Source organism: Oncorhynchus gorbuscha, linkage group LG02 (genome assembly GCF_021184085.1).
Source record: "Oncorhynchus gorbuscha isolate QuinsamMale2020 ecotype Even-year linkage group LG02, OgorEven_v1.0, whole genome shotgun sequence".
Classification (NCBI taxonomy): Eukaryota; Metazoa; Chordata; class Actinopteri; order Salmoniformes; family Salmonidae; genus Oncorhynchus; species Oncorhynchus gorbuscha.
The window spans coordinates 109,686,314-109,705,418 of record NC_060174.1 but is presented as its reverse complement, the minus strand read 5'-3'; the positions used below and the strand labels follow the sequence as shown (position 1 = coordinate 109,705,418).

Here is a 19,105-nt window from a genome sequence, read left to right as displayed (position 1 = left end):
TGTTTAATGTTATCATCTCTGTTTAATCTGAGCTGTTAATAACACACTTTAATGTTATCATCTCTGTTTAATGTTATCATCTCTGTTTAATCTGAGCTGTTAATAACACACCTTAATGTTATCATCTCTGTTTAATGTTATCATCTCTGTTTAATCTGAGCTGTTAATAACACATTTTAATGTTATCATCTCTGTTTAATGTTATCATCTCTGTTTAATCTGAGCTGTTAATAACACATTTTAATGTTATCATTATGAATAGGCTCTTATAGTGCCAGGTGTGGATGGCCAACCAACACAGTGAGAGAGAGAGAGAGAGAGAGATACGCACGCACACACACACACACACACACACACACACACACACACACACACACACACACACACACACACACACACACACACACACACACACACACACACACACACACACACACACACACACACACACACACACACACACACACACACACACACACACACACACACACACACATTTCCTTCCCAAAACCCATCTTGACTATTGTCAATATTTACTGCAGTGTGTGTTCTGTACCACGTGCAGGGTAGTGGCTGTGCTGTGAAGAGGTCTCTTCAGTGGCTTTGCTCAAACATACAGACTGTTCTGCTGTCTAGTAGTGACCTCACCCCAACTCCACTGTGTGTTTGTCTCTCTGTGTGTGTCAGGGTCTCTGTCCCTCTCTGTCTCTCTGTGTGTCAGTGTCTCTCTCTGTGTCTCTCTGTGGGTGTCAGTGTCTCTCTCTATCTGTGTCTCTCTCTCTCTCTCTCTCTCTCTCTCTCTCTCTCTCTCTCTCTCTCTCTCTCTCTCTCTCTCTCTCTCTCTCTCTCTCTCTCTCTCTCTCTCTCTCTCTCTCTCTCTCTCTCTCTCTCTCTCTCTCTCTCTCTCTCTCTCTCTCTCTCTCTCTCTCTCTCTCTGTGTGTCAGGGTCTCTCTCTCTCTGTGTCTCTCTCTGTGTCTCTCTCTCTCTGTGTGTGTGTGTTTCTCTCTCTCTATGTCTGTCTCTCTCTGTGTTTCTCTCTCTGTGTGTCTCTCTCTCTCTGCGTCTCTCAATTTAAGGGGCTTTATTGGCATGGGAAACATGTATTAACATTGCCAAAGCAAGTGAGGTAGATAATATAAAATAGTGAAATAAACAATAAAAATGAACATTAAACATTACACATACAGAAATTTCAAAACAATAAAGACATTTCAAACATAAATATGTATTTACATAAGCATAGATATGGGTTGTATTTACAATGGTGTTTGTTCTTCACTGGTTGCCCTTTTCTTTTCAATTGCAACATTTTGTTAAAAATAAGTCCTAGGTTATTTGCCCATATAGTGCAGCCCTACTTGGCTGTGGGGAAATTATCTTTACTGAGCAGTAGTGTAAAGTACTTAAGTAAAAATAATTTCAAGTACTACTTCATTTTTTTTGTTTGGTATCTGTACTTTAATTTACTATTGTTTTTTTTGTTTTTTTTTGACTACTTTTATTCACTACATTCCGAAAGAAAATACTGTACCTTCTACTCCATACATTCTCTCTGACAAACAGAGGTACTCGTTAGATTTACACACTTATCAAGAGAACATCCCTGGTCATCCCTACTGCCTCTGATCTGGTGGACTCACTAAACAGAGAACATCCCTGGTCATCTCTACTGCCTCTGATTTGGAGGACTCATTAAACAGAGAACATCCCTGGTCATCCCTACTGCCTCTGATCTGGAGGACTCACTAAACAGAGAACATCCCTGGTCATCCCTACTGCCTCTGATCTGGAGGACTCACTAAACAGAGAACATCCCTGGTCATCCCTACTGTCTCTGATCTGGAGGACTCACTAAACAGAGAACATCCCTGGTCATCCCTACTGCCTCTGATCTGGAGGACTCACTAAACAGAGAACATCCCTGGTCATCCCTACTGCCTCTGATCTGGAGGACTCACTAAACAGAGAACATCCCTGGTCATCCCTACTGCCTCTGATCTGGAGGACTCACTAAACAGAGAACATCCCTGGTCATCCCTACTGCCTCTGATCTGGAGGACTCACTAAACAGAGAACATCCCTGGTCATCTCTACTGCCTCTGATCTGGAGGACTCACTAAACAGAGAACATCCCTGGTCATCCCTACTGCCTCTGATCTGGAGGACGCACTAAACACAAATGCGTTGTTTGTAAATTATGTCTAAATGTTGGAGTGTTCCCCTGGTTATCCGTAAATAAAGAAAAAATAAAATGGCGCCATCTAGTTTACTTAATATAAGGAATTTGAAATTATTCATAACTTTATTTTTGATACTTAAGTACATTTAAAACCAAATACTTTTTAGACTTTTACTCAAGTAGTATTTTACTGGGTGGCTTTCACTTTTACTTGAGTCGTTTTCTTTTCACGTGTCTACTTTTCCTCAAGACAATTGGGCCCAACTACAAACAGATCTGGGACCAGGCTAAGTTAAAGCCTGGTTGGGTACTTTTTCCACCACTGGCCCTACTACAAACAGATCTGGGACCAGGCTAAGTTAAAGCCTGGTTGGGTACTTTTTCCACCACTGTCAATTGAGTGCAGGAAATTATAAAAATCTGAAATGAGTTTTGGTTGAAGTTGAACAGTATAAACCAATCAGAATGGAAAAAGACACTGAAGTCACTTAGAATGTTGCCACCCTCGGGTCACTCACTACTCATAAAGCACCCTCGGGTCACTCACTACTCATAAAGCACCCTGGGATCACTCACTACTCATAAAGCACCCTGGGATCACTCACTACTCATAAAGCACCCTCGGGTCACTCACTACTCATAAAGCACCCTCGGGTCACTCACTACTCATAAAGCACCCTCGAGTCACTCACTACTCATAAAGCACCCTCGGGTCACTCACTACTCATAAAGCACCCTCGTCACTCACTACTCATAAAGCACCCTCGCACTACTCATAAAGCACCCTCGGGTCACTCACTACTCATAAAGCACCCTCGGGTCACTCACTACTCATAAAGCACCCTCGGGTCACTCACTACTCATAAAGCACCCTCGGGTCACTCACTACTCATAAAGCACCCTCGGGTCACTCACTACTCATAAAGCACCCTCGAGTCACTCACTACTCATAAAGCACCCTGGGATCACTCACTACTCATAAAGCACCCTGGGATCACTCACTACTCATAAAGCACCCTCGAGTCACTCACTACTCATAAAGCACCCTCGAGTCACTCACTACTCATAAAGCAAATGTAGAACTTATAGAATTTTTAAAAAACACTGTCATACCATCCAATAATATTTTGGCCATAACGCCCAGCCCTAATTTGTTGTTGCCTAATAGTTTTTTGGTAGATTTCTACACTACTTTCCTTCCATCTATAGCATTTGTTAATATTTCTCAGTTAATTTGATTTTGATGCCTCATGATTGAGTATTGCTCTGTGATTTTGCTGTGGTCTGATAGGGGTGTCAGTGGGCTGACTGTGAACGCTCTGAGAGACTCTGGGTTGAGGTCAGTGATAAAGTAGTCTACAGTACTACTGCCAAGAGATGAGCTGTAGGTGTACCTACCATAGGAGTCCCCTCGAAGCCTACCATTGACTATGTACATACCCAGCATGCAACAGAGCTGCAGGAGTTGTGGCCCGTTTTTGTTGGTTATGTTGTCGTAGTTGTGCCTTCGGGGGGCATATGGGGGAGGGAATGCTGTCTCTGTCTCCTCTCTCTCTCTCTCTCTGGAGGTCTCTGTGCTACCTTCAGGTAGGTGTTTGTCAGTGCTGAGGGTGTCTCTGGCATTTAGCAGTCTCTCTCTCTGTTTGTCCCCCTGTCTCTCTGTGCTGAGGGTGTCAGGTTCTGTCTCTGCATTTAGGTCTCTCTGTCTCTCTGTCTCTGTCTCTGTCTCTGTCTCTCTGTCTCTGTCTCTGTCTCTCTGTCTCTGTCTCTCTGTCTCTCTGTCTCTCTCTGTCTCTGTCTCTGTCTCTGTCTCTCTGTCTCTCTGTCTCTCTCTCTCTCTCTGTCTCTCTCTGTCTCTCTGTCTCTCTGTCTCTCTGTCTCTCTGTCTCTCTCTGTCTCTGTCTCTGTCTCTGTCTCTGTCTCTGTCTCTCTCTGTCTCTCTCTGTCTCTGTCTCTCTCTCTGTCTCTCTCTGTCTCTCTGTCTCTCTCTCTCTGTCTCTGTCTCTGTCTCTGTCTCTGTCTCTGTCTCTCTCTGTCTCTCTGTGTCTCTCTCTGTCTCTGTCTCTGTCTCTGTCTCTCTCTCTCTGTCTCTGTCTCTCTGTCTCTCTGTCTCTCTCTCTCTCTCTCTCTGTCTCTCTCTCTCTCTGTCTCTCTCTCTCTCTCTGTCTCTCTGTCTCTCTGTCTCTCTGTCTCTGTGTCTCTCTGTCTCTCTCTCTGTCTCTCTGTCTCTGTGTCTCTGTGTCTCTGTCTCTCTGTCTCTGTGTCTCTGTGTCTGTCTCTCTCTGTCTCTCTGTGTCTCTCTGTCTCTCTCTCTGTCTCTCTGTCTCTCTCTCTCTCTCTCTCTCTCTCTCTCTCTCTCTCTCTCTCTCTCTCTCTCTCTCTCTCTCTCTCTCTCTCTCTCTCTCTCTCTCTCTCTCTCTCTCTCTCTCTCTCTCTTCATTTTATATACACATTGCGGTACTTACATATTAAATTATGTCTTTGATAAAAGGTGTTTGTGTTTCATAGTGATTCCATCAGCTCGGGACTGTGATGTGATATACCTGTGTGTGTGTGACTTGAATTAGACCCCCCCCTTCCCTGTACCCCTTTTCACTCTGTTGCTGAGGAGAGCAGAGAGAGAGAAAGCTCCTCTCCATTTCCCCCTCCTCCCCTCGTTCTCTTTGTGTGGATGATGCAAACATTTGGCAATAACAGTCAGAGAGGAGGGAGGGGAGGAGAGAGGTGGGGTGGAGCGAGGTGGGAGGGGAGGGGAGGAGAGAGGTGGGGTGGAGCGAGGTGGGAGGGGAGGGGAGGAGAGAGGTGCGGTGGAGCGAGGAGGGAGGGGAGGGGAGGAGAGAGGTGGGGTGGAGCGAGGAGGGAGGGGAGGGGAGGAGAGAGGTGGGGTGGAGCGAGGTGGGAGGGAGGGGAGGGGAGGAGAGAGGGCGGTGGAGCGAGGTGGGAGGGGAGGGAGGAGAGAGGTGGGGTGGAGGGTGGGAGGAGGGGAGGAGGAGGGGGGTGGAGGAGGTGGGAGGGGAGGGAGGGGGTGGGGTGGAGCGAGGAGGGAGGGGAGGGGAGGAGAGAGGTGGGGTGGAGCGAGGAGGGAGGGGAGGGGAGGGGAGAGGTGGGGTGGAGCGAGGAGGGAGGGGAGGGGAGGAGAGAGGTGGGGGAGGGGGAGAGAGGTGGGGGGGAGGGGAGCGGGGGAGGAGAGAGGTGGGGTGGAGCGAGGTGGGAGGGGAGGGGAGGAGAGAGGTGGGGTGGAGCGAGGTGGGAGGGGAGGGGGAGAGGTGGGAGGGGGAGAGAGGTGGGGTGGAGCGAGGTGGGAGGGGAGGGGAGGAGAGAGGTGGGAGGGGGGAAAGAGGTGGGGTGGAGCGAGGGGAGGGAGAGGTGGGGTGGAGCGAGGTGGGAGGGGAGGGGAGGAGAGAGGTGGGGTGGAGCGAGGTGGGAGGGGAGGGGAGGAGAGAGGTGGGAGGGGGAGAGAGGTGGGGTGGAGCGAGGTGGGAGGGGAGGGGAGGAGAGAGGTGGGGGGGAGAGGTGGGGTGGAGCGAGGAGGGAGGGGAGAGGAGGAGAGAGGTGGGGTGGAGCGAGGTGGGAGGGGAGGAGAGAGGGAGGGAGGGGGGAGAGGTGGGGTGGAGCGAGGGGGAGGAGAGAGGTGGGAGGGGAGGGGAGGAGAGAGGGAGGAGAGGTGGGAGTGGAGGTGAGGGGGAGGGGAGGGGGAGGAGAGGGAGGTGGGGTGGAGCGAGGTGGGAGGGGAGGGGGGAGAGAGGTGGGAGGGGGGAGAGGTGGGGTGGAGCGAGGTGGGAGGGGAGGGGGAGGAGAGAGTGGGAGGGAGAGAGGTGGGGTGGAGCGAGGTGGGAGGGGAGAGATGATGGGGTGGAGCGAGATGGGAGGGGAGGAGAGAGGTGGGGTGGATCGAGGTGGGAGAGAGTTGGGGTGGAGCGAGGTGGGAGGGGAGGAGAGAGGTGGGGTGGAGCGAGGTGGGAGGGGAGGAGAGAGGTGGGGTGGAGCGAGGGGAGGAGAGAGGAGAGGTGGGTGGAGCGAGGTGGGAGGGGAGGAGAGAGGTGGGGTGGAGCGAGGTGGGAGGGGAGGAGAGAGGTGGGGTGGAGTGAGGTGGGAGGGGAGGAGAGAGGTGGGGTGGAGCGAGGGGAGGAGAGAGGAGAGGTGGGTGGAGCGAGGTGGGAGGGGAGGAGAGAGGTGGGGTAGAGCGAGGGGAGGAGAGAGGAGAGGTGGGAGGAGAGGTGGGAGGCGAGGAGGGAGGAGACAGTGGGAGGTAGTGGAGGTAGTGGGATTGAGACAGTGGGAGGTAGTGGGATTGAGACAGTGGGAGGTAGTGGGATTGAGACAGTGGGAGGTAGTGGAGGTTGTGGGAATGAGGTAGTGGAGGTAGTGGGATTGAGACAGTGGGAGGTAGTGGGATTGAGACAGTGGGAGGTAGTGGATGTAGTGGGATTGAGACAGTGGGAGGTAGTGGAGGTAGTGGGATTGAGACAGTGGGAGGTAGTGGGGTTTTGACAGTGGGAGGTAGTGGAGGTAGTGGGAATGAGACAGTGGGAGGTAGTGGAGGTAGTGGGGTTTTGACAGTGGGAGGTAGTGGAGGTAGTGGGAATGAGACAGTGAGAGGTAGTGGGAATGAGACAGTGGGAAGTAGTGGGAATGAGACAGTGGGAGGTAGTGGGATTGAGACAGTGGGAGGTAGTGGGAATGAGACAGTGGGAGGTAGTGGAGGTAGTGGGATTGAGACAGTGGGAGGTAGTGGGATTGAGACAGTGGGAGGTAGTGGGTATGAGACAGTGGGAGGTAGTGGAGGTAGTGGGATTGAGACAGTGGGAGGTAGTGGAGGTAGTGGGAATGAGACAATGGGAGGTAGTGGGATTGAGACAGTGGGAGGTAGTGGGAATGAGACAGTGGGAGGTAGTGGAGGTAGTGGGATTGAGACAGTGGGAAGTAGTGGAGTTTTGACAGTGGGAGGTAGTGGAGGTAGTGGGAATGAGACAGTGGGAGGTAGTGGGGTTTTGACAGTGGGAGGTAGTGGAGGTAGTGGGATTGAGACAGTGGGAGGTAGTGGAGGTAGTGGGATTGAGACAGTGAGAGGTAGTGGGAATGAGACAGTGGGAGGTAGTGGAGGTAGTGGGATTGAGACAGTGGGAGGTAGTGGAGGTAGTGGGATTGAGACAGTGGGAGGTAGTGGAGGTAGTGGGATTGAGACAGTGGGAGGTAGTGGAGGTAGTGGGATTGAGATAGTGGGAGGTAGTGGAGGTAGTGGGATTGAGACAGTGGGAGGTAGTGGGATTGAGACAGTGGGAGGTAGTGGGATTGAGACAGTGGGAGGTAGTGGGATTGAGACAGTGGGAGGTAGTGGAGGTAGTGGGATTGAGACAGTGGGAGGTAGTGGAGGTAGTGGCATTGAGACAGTGGGAGGTAGTGGAGGTAGTGGGATTGAGACAGTGAGAGGTAGTGGGAATGAGACAGTGGGAGGTAGTGGAGGTAGTGGCATTGAGACAGTGGGAGGTAGTGGAGGTAGTGGGATTGAGACAGTGGGAGGTAGTGGAGGTAGTGGGATTGAGACAGTGGGAGGGAGTGGAGATAGTGGCATTGAGACAGTGGGAGGTAGTGGAGGTAGTGGCATTGAGACAGTGGGAGGTAGTGGGATTGAGATAGTGGGAGGTAGTGGAGGTAGTGGGAATGAGACAGTGAGAGGTAGTGGGAATGAGACAGTGGGAGGTAGTGGGATTGAGACAGTGGGAGGTAGTGGGAATGAGACAGTGGGAGGTAGTGGAGGTAGTGGGATTGAGACAGTGGGAGGTAGTGGAGGTAGTGGGAATGAGACAGTGAGAGGTAGTGGGAATGAGACAGTGGGAGGTAGTGGAGGTAGTGGGAGGTAGTGGGAATGAGACAGTGGGAGGTAGTGGGAATGAGACAGTGGGAGGTAGTGGAGGTAGTGGGAATGAGACAGTGGGAGGTAGTGGAGGTAGTAGGAATGAGACAGTGGGAGGTAGTGGGATTGAGACAGTGGGAGGTAGTGGGAATGAGACAGTGGGAGGTAGTGGAGGTAGTAGGAATGAGGCAGTGGGAGGTAGTGGAGGTAGTGGCATTGAGACAGTGGGAGGAAGTGGAGGTAGTGGGAGGTAGTGGGATTGAGACAGTGGGAGGTAGTGGAGGTAGTAGGAATGAGGCAGTGGGAGGTAGTGGAGGTAGTGGCATTGAGACAGTGGGAGGAAGTGGAGGTAGTGGGAGGTAGTGGGATTGAGACAGTGGGAGGTAGTGGGGATTGAGACAGTGGGAGTTAGTGGAGGTAGTGGGATTGAGACAGTGGGAGGTAGTGGGAATGAGACAGTGGGAGGTAGTGGAGGTAGTGGGATTGAGACAGTGGGAGGTAGTGGGAATGAGACAGTGGGAGGTAGTGGAGGTAGTGGGATTGAGACAGTGGGAGGTAGTGGGAATGAGACAATGGGAGGTAGTGGGAATGAGACAGTGGGAGGTAGTGGGAATGAGACAGTGGGAGGTAGTGGGATTGAGACAGTGGGAGGTAGTGTGATTGAGACAGTGTGAGTTGTAGGGGGGGTAGTGGGATTTAGACAGTGGGAGGTAGTGGGAATGAGACAATGGGAGGTAGTGGGATTGAGACAGTGGGAGGTAGTGGGAATGAGACAGTGGGAGGTAGTGGAGGTAGTGGGATTGAGACAGTGGGAAGTAGTGGGGTTTTGACAGTGGGAAGTTGTGGGGGTTTGACAGTGGGAGGTAGTGGAGGTAGTGGGAATGAGACAGTGACAGTGGGAGGTAGTGGAGGTGTGGAATGAGACAGTGAGGAGGGGAATGAGACAGTGGGAGGTAGTGGAGGTAGTGGGATTGAGACAGTGGGAGGTAGTGGAGGTAGTGGGATTGAGATAGTGGGAGGTAGTGGAGGTAGTGGGATTGAGACAGTGGGAGGTAGTGGAGGTAGTGGGATTGAGACAGTGGGAGGTAGTGGAGGTAGTGGGATTGAGATAGTGGGAGGTAGTGGAGGTAGTGGGATTGAGACAGTGGGAGGTAGTGGGATTGAGACAGTGGGAGGTAGTGGGATTGAGACAGTGGGAGGTAGTGGGATTGAGACAGTGGGAGGTAGTGGAGGTAGTGGGATTGAGACAGTGGGAGGTAGTGGAGGTAGTGGCATTGAGACAGTGGGAGGTAGTGGAGGTAGTGGCATTGAGACAGTGGGAGGTAGTGGGATTGAGACAGTGGGAGGTAGTGGAGGTAGTGGGATTGAGACAGTGGGAGGTAGTGGAGGTAGTGGGATTGAGACAGTGGGAGGGAGTGGAGATAGTGGCATTGAGACAGTGGGAGGTAGTGGAGGTAGTGGGATTGAGACAGTGGGAGGTAGTGGGAATGAGACAGTGGGAGGTAGTGGGAATGAGACAGTGGGAGGTAGTGGGAATGAGACAGTGGGAGGTAGTGGGGTTTTGATAGTGGGAGGTAGTGGAGGTAGTGGGAATGAGACAGTGGGAGGTAGTGGGAATGAGACAGTGGGAGGTAGTGGGAATGAGACAGTGGGAGGTAGTGGGATTGAGACAGTGGGAGGTAGTGGGAATGAGACAGTGGGAGGTAGTGGAGGTAGTGGGAATGAGACAGTGGGAGGTAGTGGAGGTAGTGGGAATGAGACAGTGGGAGGTAGTGGGAATGAAACAGTGGAGGTAGTGGGAATGAAACAGTGGGAGGTAGTGGGAATGAGACAGTGGGAGGTAGTGGAGGTAGTGGGAGGTAGTGGGATTGAGATAGTGGGAGGTAGTGGAGGTAGTGGGAATGAGACAGTGGGAGGTAGTGGAGGTAGTGGGAGGTAGTGGGATTGAGACAGTGGGAGGTAGTGGAGGTAGTGGGAATGAGACAGTGGGAGGTAGTGGAGATAGTGGGATTGAGACAGTGAGAGGTAGTGGGGTTTTGACAGTGGGAGGTAGTGGAGGTAGTGGGAATGAGACAGTGGGAGGTAGTGGGGTTTTGACAGTGGGAGGTAGTGGGAATGAGACAGTGGGAGGTAGTGGGAATGAGACAGTGGGAGGTAGTGGGAATGAGACAGTGGGAGGTAGTGGGAATGAGACAGTGGGAGGTAGTGGGATTGAGACAGTGGGAGGTAGTGGGAATGAGACAGTGGGAGGTAGTGGAGGTAGTGGGAATGAGACAGTGGGAGGTAGTGGAGGTAGTGGGATTGTTTGTTGTAATTAACTGAGAAAGACCTCATTAGGCCTGTGGCATAGAGTCTACATTTGTGCAGGTCCGTGTGTGTGTGTGTGTGTGTGTGTGTGTGTGTGTGTGTGTGTGTGTGTGTGTGTGTGTGTGTGTGTGTGTGTGTGTGTGTGTGTGTGTGTGTGTGTGTGTGTGTGTGTGTGTGTGTGTGTGTGTGTGTGTGTGTTGCGTGGCCACTGGGCTAATCAGGAAGTGGAGACAGACCAGGACAGGTTACTATATACAGGATGGTATGGAGACAGACCAGGACAGGTTACTATATACAGGAAGTGGAGACAGACCAGGACAGGTTACTATATACAGGAAGTGGAGTCAGACCAGGACAGGTTACTATATACAGGAAGTGGAGACAGACCAGGACAGGTTACTATATACAGGAAGTGGAGTCAGACCAGGACAGGTTACTATATACAGGAAGTGGAGACAGACCAGGACAGGTTACTATATACAGGAAGTGGAGACAGACCAGGACAGGTTACTATATACAAGAAGTGGAGACAGACCAGGACAGGTTACTATATACAGGATGGTATGGAGACAGACCAGGACAGGTTACTATATACAGGAAGTGGAGACAGACCAGGACAGGTTACTATATACAGGAAGTGGAGACAGACTAGGACAGGTTACTATATACAGGGAGTGGAGACAGACCAGGACAGGTTACTATATACAGGATGGTATGGAGACAGACCCGGACAGGTTACTATATACGGGAAGTGGAGACAGACCAGGACAGGTTACTATATACAGGAAGTGGAGACAGACCAGGACAGGCTACTATATACAGGATGGTATGGAGACAGGCCAGGACAGGTTACTATATACAGGATGGTATGGAGACAGACCTGGACAGGTTACTATATACAGGGAGTGGGGACAGATGAGGTCGGACTGCCTCAGAGAGTGGCGAGGTCGGGCTGCCTCAGAGAGTGGCGAGGTCGGGCTGTCTCAGGGAGTGGCGAGGTCGGACTGCCTCAGAGAGTGGCGAGGTCGGGCTGTCTCAGAGAGTGGCGAAGTCGGGCTGTCTCAGAGAGTGGCGAGGTCGGGCTGTCTCAGAGAGTGGTGAAGTCGGGCTGTCTCAGAGAGTGGCGAGGTCGGGCTGTCTCAGAGAGTGGCGAGGTCGGGCTGTCTCAGAGAGTGGCGAGGTCAGGCTGCCTCAGAGAGTGGCGAGGTCGGGCTGTCTCAGAGAGTGGCGAGGTCGGACTGCCTCAGAGAGTGGCGTGGTCGAGCTGTCTCAGAGAGTGGCGAGGTCGGGCTGTCCTTAAAAGACACACCCTCTCCCCTCATCCCTGATATTAAGTGGATACTTCTGATGACGAATCATGACGTCTGACGAGAATTCATTTTAAATGGACCGCCCTTGGCCGGAAATGTTTCACTTGTTCTATGTAACAGTATAACTTTAGACCGTCCCCTCGCCCATACCCGGGCTCGAACCAAGGTCTCAGAGCAAGTGATGTCACCGATTGAAACGCTATTTAGTGCGCACCTCCGCTAACTAAGCTAGCTGTTTTACATCCGTTACACTCAACCCCCTTTTGACCACCTCCTTTTCCGCAGCAACCAGTGATCCGGGTCACGGCACCAATGTAACAGTATAACTTTAGACCGTCCCCTCGCCCATACCCGGGCGCGAACCAGGGACCCTCTGCACACATCAACAACAGACACCCTCGAAGCATCGTTAACCATCACTCCACAAAAGCCGAGGCCCTTGCAGAGCAAGGGGAACTACTACTTCAAGGTCTCAGAGCAAGTGATGTCACCGATTGAAACGCTATTTAGTGCGCACCTCCGCTAACTAAGCTAGCTGTTTCACATCCGTTACATCTACAGCCAATTATAATTGCATGTCTACTTATATTAAATATATAATTATTAATAGATGCCTACTGTATGATAGCTATCAAATGAATTAGCTAACTAACGTTAGCCTGCCTACTTTATGATAGCTAGCAAATGAATTAGCTAACTAACGTTAGCCTGCCTAGCTGGAAGTTCTGAAGAAGGAAAATGTTTCATTTCTACAATTTTCAGAAGCTAACTAAACAAAAACATACTTTAACATGATGTCCTTGTGTCTTCATTCGCTGCACAATTTCTAACTTATTTACATTCGTTTTTACTTACACTTGTATGTCGACTCCTCCATATTGTCGTTGAGGGTTCAAGTTTTGGCTGACTCTTCTTAGCGGAGGTACAATCATTGCGAATTGAATTATATGGCGTTTCAGGCCCCGAAGTGAACATAATTGTACACTCGCAAACAGCTGAGGGGCTTACGTTGCAAACTTCCCTTGCCTGGCTAATCATTTGGACCGACGACAAATATGGCCGCGGGGATTCCCCCAAGGGCAAGAGGCGAGGGTAGGAGAGAGTGTCTTTAATGAGTTTGAAACGCAGCCAGAATCTAGACTGATTTGTGTATTTTTTTCTCACTCCCCCCCACCTCCATCCTGTCCCAGGTCGCGGTAAAGGTGATCGATAAGAGGAAGGCGAAGAAGGACTCTTACGTGACTAAGAACCTCCGGAGAGAAGGTCAAATCCAACAGATGATCAGACATCCCAACATCACCCAGCTGCTGGACATACTGGAGACTGAGAACAGGTACTATACTATACTGGACATACTGGAGACTGAGAACAGGTACTATACTATACTGGACATACTGGAGACTGAGAACAGGTACTATACTATACTGGAGACTGAGAACAGGTACTATACTATACTGGAGACTGAGAACAGGTACTATACTATACTGGACATACTGGAGACTGAGAACAGGTACTATACTATACTGGAGACTGAGAACAGGTACTATACTATACTGGAGACTGAGAACAGGTACTATACTATACTGGACATACTGGAGACTGAGAACAGGTACTATACTATACTATACTATACTATACTGGAGACTGAGAACAGGTACTATACTATACTGGACATACTGGAGACTGAGAACAGGTACTATACTATACTATACTATACTATACTATACTGGACATACTGGAGACTGAGAACAGGTACTATACTATACTGGACATACTGGAGACTGAGAACAGGTACTATATTATACTGGAGACTGAGAACAGGTACTATACTATACTGGAGACTGAGAACAGGTACTATACTATACTGGACATACTGGAGACTGAGAACAGGTACTATACTATACTGGAGACTGAGAACAGGTACTATACTGGACATACTGGAGACTGAGAACAGGTACTATACTATACTGGAGACTGAGAACAGGTACTATACTGGACATACTGGACTACATACTGGAGACTGAGAACAGGTACTACTATACTGGACATACTGGAGACTGAGAACAGGTACTATACTATACTGGACATACTGGAGACTGAGAACAGGTACTATACTATACTATAATAGACATACTGGAGACTGAGAACAGGTACTATACTATACTGGAGACTGAGAACAGGTACTATACTGGACATACTGGAGACTGAGAACAGGTACTATACTATACTGGAGACTGACTAGAACAGGTACTATACTGGACATACTGGAGACTGAACAGACTATACTAGGTACAGGTACTATACTATACTGGACATACTGGAGACTGAGAACAGGTACTATACTATACTGGAGACTGAGAACAGGTACTATACTGGACATACTGGAGACTGAGAACAGGTACTATACTATACTGGAGACTGAGAACAGGTACTATACTATACTGGACATACTGGAGACCGAGAACAGGTACTATACTATACTGGAGACTGAGAACAGGTACTATACTATACTGGACATACTGGAGACTGAGAACAGGTACTATACTATACTGGAGACTGAGAACAGGTACTATACTATACTGGAGACTGAGAACAGGTACTATACTGGACATACTGGAGACTGAGAACAGGTACTATACTGGACATACTGGAGACTGAGAACAGGTACTATACTGGACATACTGGAGACTGAGAACAGGTACTATACTGGACATACTGGAGACTGAGAACAGGTACTATACTGGACATACTGGAGACCGAGAACAGGTACTATACTATACTGGAGACTGAGAACAGGTACTATACTATACTGGAAATACTGGAGACTGAGAACAGGTACTATATTATACTGGAGACTGAGAACAGGTACTATACTATACTGGAGACTGAGAACAGGTACTATACTATACTGGACATACTGGAGACTGAGAACAGGTACTATACTATACTGGAGACTGAGAACAGGTACTATACTATACTGGAGACTGAGAACAGGTACTATACTGGACATACTGGAGACTGAGAACAGGTACTATACTGGACATACTGGAGACTGAGAACAGGTACTATACTGGACATACTGGAGACTGAGAACAGGTACTATACTGGACATACTGGAGACTGAGAACAGGTACTATACTATACTGGACATACTGGAGACTGAGAACAGGTACTATACTATACTGGACATACTGGAGACTGAGAACAGGTACTATACTATACTGGAGACTGAGAACAGGTACTATACTATACTGGAGACTGAGAACAGGTACTATACTACATACTGGAGACTGAGAACAGGTACTATACTGGAGACTGAGAACAGGTACTATACTATACTGGACTGAGAACAGGTACTAGAACAGGTACTATACTATACTGGAGACTGACATACTGGAGACTGAGAACAGGTACTATACTATACTGGAGACTGAGAACAGGTACTATACTATACTGGACATACTGGAGACTGAGAACAGGTACTATACTATACTGGAGACTGAGAACAGGTACTATACTATACTGGAGACTGAGAACAGGTACTGGACATACTGGACTGAGAACAGGTACTATACTATACTGGACATACTGGAGACTGAGAACAGGTACTATACTAGAGACTGAGAACAGGTACTATACTGGACATACTGGAGACCGAGAACAGGTACTATACTGGACATACTGGAGACTGAGAACAGGTACTATACTATACTGGACATACTGGAGACTGAGAACAGGTACTATACTATACTGGAGACTGAGAACAGGTACTATACTATACTGGAGACTGAGAACAGGTACTATACTATACTGGAGACTGAGAACAGGTACTATACTATACTGGACATACTGGAGACTGAGAACAGGTACTATACTATACATACTGGAGACATACTGGAGACTGAGAACAGGTACTATACTATACTGGAGACTGAGAACAGGTACTATACTATACTGGAGACTGAGAACAGGTACTATACTATACTGGACATACTGGAGACTGAGAACAGGTACTATACTATACTGGAGACTGAGAACAGGTACTATACTATACTGGACTGATACTATACTATACTGGACATACTGGAGACTGAGAACAGGTACTATACTGGACATACTGGAGACTGAGAACAGGTACTATACTATACTGGAGACTGAGAACAGGTACTATACTATACTGGACATACTGGAGACTGAGAACAGGTACTATACTATACTGGACATACTGGAGACCGAGAACAGGTACTATACTATACTGGAGACTGAGAACAGGTACTATACTATACTGGACATACTGGAGACTGAGAACAGGTACTATACTATACTGGACTGGACTGAGAACAGGTACTGAGAGACTGAGAACAGGTACTATACTATACTGGAGACTGAGAACAGGTACTATACTATACTGGACATACTGGAGACTGAGAACAGGTACTATACTATACTGGAGACTGAGACAGGACTATACTATACTGAGAACTGAGAACAGGTACTACTATACTGGACATACTGGAGACTGAGAACAGGTACTATACTATACTGGACATACTGGAGACCGAGAACAGGTACTATACTATACTGGAGACTGAGAACAGGTACTATACTGGACATACTGGAGACTGAGAACAGGTACTATACTGGACATACTGGAGACTGAGAACAGGTACTATACTATACTGGACATACTGGAGACTGAGAACAGGTACTATACTATACTGGAGACTGAGAACAGGTACTATACTATACTGGACATACTGGAGACCGAGAACAGGTACTATACTGGACATACTGGAGACTGAGAACAGGTACTATACTATACTGGAGACTGAGAACAGGTACTATACTATACTGGACATACTGGAGACTGAGAACAGGTACTATACTATACTGGAGACTGAGAACAGGTACTATACTATACTGGAGACTGAGAACAGGTACTATACTATACTGGAGACTGAGAACAGGTACTATACTATACTGGAGACTGAGAACAGGTACTGGAGACTGAGAACAGGTACTATACTATACTGGACATACTGGAGACTGAGAACAGGTACTATACTATACATACTGGAACTGAGAACAGGTACTATACTGGACATACTGGAGACTGAGAACAGGTACTATACTATACTGGACATACTGGAGACTGAGAACAGGTACTATACTATACTGGAGACTGAGAACAGGTACTATACTGGATGGAGACTGACATACTGAGACTGAGAACAGGTACTATACTATACTGGAGACTGAGAACAGGTACTATACTATACTGGAGACTGAGAACAGGTACTATACTATACTATACTGGAGACTGAGAACAGGTACTATACTGGACTGATACTGGAGACTGAGAACAGGTACTATACTGGACATACTGGAGACTGAGAACAGGTACTATACTATACTGGAGACATACTGGAGACTGAGAACAGGTACTATACTATACTGGACATACTGGACATACTATACTATACTGGACATACTGGAGACTGAGAACAGGTACTATACTATACTGGTACTATACTGGATGAGAACAGGTACTATACTGGACATACTGGAGACTGAGAACAGGTACTATACTATACTGGACATACTGGAGACTGAGAACAGGTACTATACTATACTGGAGACTGAGAACAGGTACTATACTATACTGGAGACAGAACAGGTACTATACTATACTGGAGACTGAGAACAGGTACTATACTATACTGGACATACTGGAGACTGAGAACAGGTACTATACTATACTGGAGACTGAGAACAGGTACTATACTATACTATACTGGAGACTGAGAACAGGTACTATACTATACTGGACATACTGGAGACTGAGAACAGGTACTATACTATACTGGAGACTGAGAACAGGTACTATACTATACTGGAGACTGAGAACAGGTACTATACTATACTGGACATACTGGAGACTGAGAACAGGTACTATACTATACTGGAGACTGAGAACAGGTACTATACTATACTGGAGACTGAGAACAGGTACTATACTATACTGGAGACTGAGAACAGGTACTATACTATACTGGACATACTGGAGACTGAGAACAGGTACTATACTGGACATACTGGAGACTGAGAACAGGTACTATACTGGACATACTGGAGACTGAGAACAGGTACTATACTGGACATACTGGAGACTGAGAACAGGTACTATACTATACTGGAGACTGAGAACAGGTACTATACTGGACATACTGGAGACTGAGAACAGGTACTATACTATACTGGACATACTGGAGACTGAGAACAGGTACTATACTATACTGGAGACTGAGAACAGGTACTATACTGGACATACTGGAGACTGAGAACAGGTACTATACTATACTGGTACTATACTATACTGGAGACTGAGAACAGGTACTATACTATACTGGAGACTGAGAACAGGTACTATACTATACTGGAGACTGAGAACAGGTACTATACTATACTGGAGACTGAGAACAGGTACTATACTATACTGGACATACTGGAGACTGAGAACAGGTACTATACTGGACATACTGGAGACTGAGAACAGGTACTATACTATACTGGACATACTGGAGACTGAGAACAGGTACTATACTATACTGGAGACTGAGAACAGGTACTATACTGGACATACTGGAGACTGAGAACAGGTACTATACTATACTGGAGACTGAGAACAGGTACTATACTATACTGGGAGACTGAGAACAGGTACTATACTAACAGGTACTATACTACTGACATACTGGACAGAACAGGTACTATACTATACTGGAGACTGAGAACAGGTACTATACTATACTGGAGACTGAGAACAGGTACTATACTATACTGGACATACTGGAGACTGAGAACAGGTACTATACTGGACATACTGGAGACTGAGAACAGGTACTATACTATACTGGAGACTGAGAACAGGTACTATACTATACTGGACAGACTGAGAACAGGTACTATACTATACTACTGGAGACTGAGAACAGGTACTATACTACATACTGGAGACTGAGAACAGGTACTATACTATACTGGACTGATACTGGAGACTGAGAACAGGTACTATACTATACTGGAGACTGAGAACAGGTACTATACTATACTGGACAGACTGAGAACAGGTACTATACTATACTGGAGACTGAGAACAGGTACTATACTGGACATACTGGAGACTGAGAACAGGTACTATACTACTGGAGACTGAGAACAGGTACTATACTGGACATACTGGAGACTGAGAACAGGTACTATACTATACTGGACATACTGGAGACTGAGAACAGGTACTATACTATACTGGATACTGTAGAACTATATACTATACTGGAGACTGAGAACAGGTACTATACTATACTGGAGAGACTGAGAACAGGTACTATACTGGACTATACTGAGAACATACTATACTATACTGGAGACTGAGAACAGGTACTATACTATAC

General features: G+C 47.9%; 1 protein-coding gene across 1 annotated transcript in view; it reads left to right on the top strand.

Annotated features, from left to right (window-relative positions):
- The window catches only part of LOC123990973 (hormonally up-regulated neu tumor-associated kinase homolog A-like), a 50,709-nt gene that overhangs the window by 4,164 nt on the left and 27,440 nt on the right, over nt 1-19,105 (top strand). Inside the window, exon 2 of the mRNA XM_046292042.1 lies at nt 12,842-12,984. Within this exon, the coding sequence (XP_046147998.1) occupies nt 12,842-12,984 (143 nt within the window). The remainder of the gene's footprint in view (nt 1-12,841; nt 12,985-19,105) is intronic.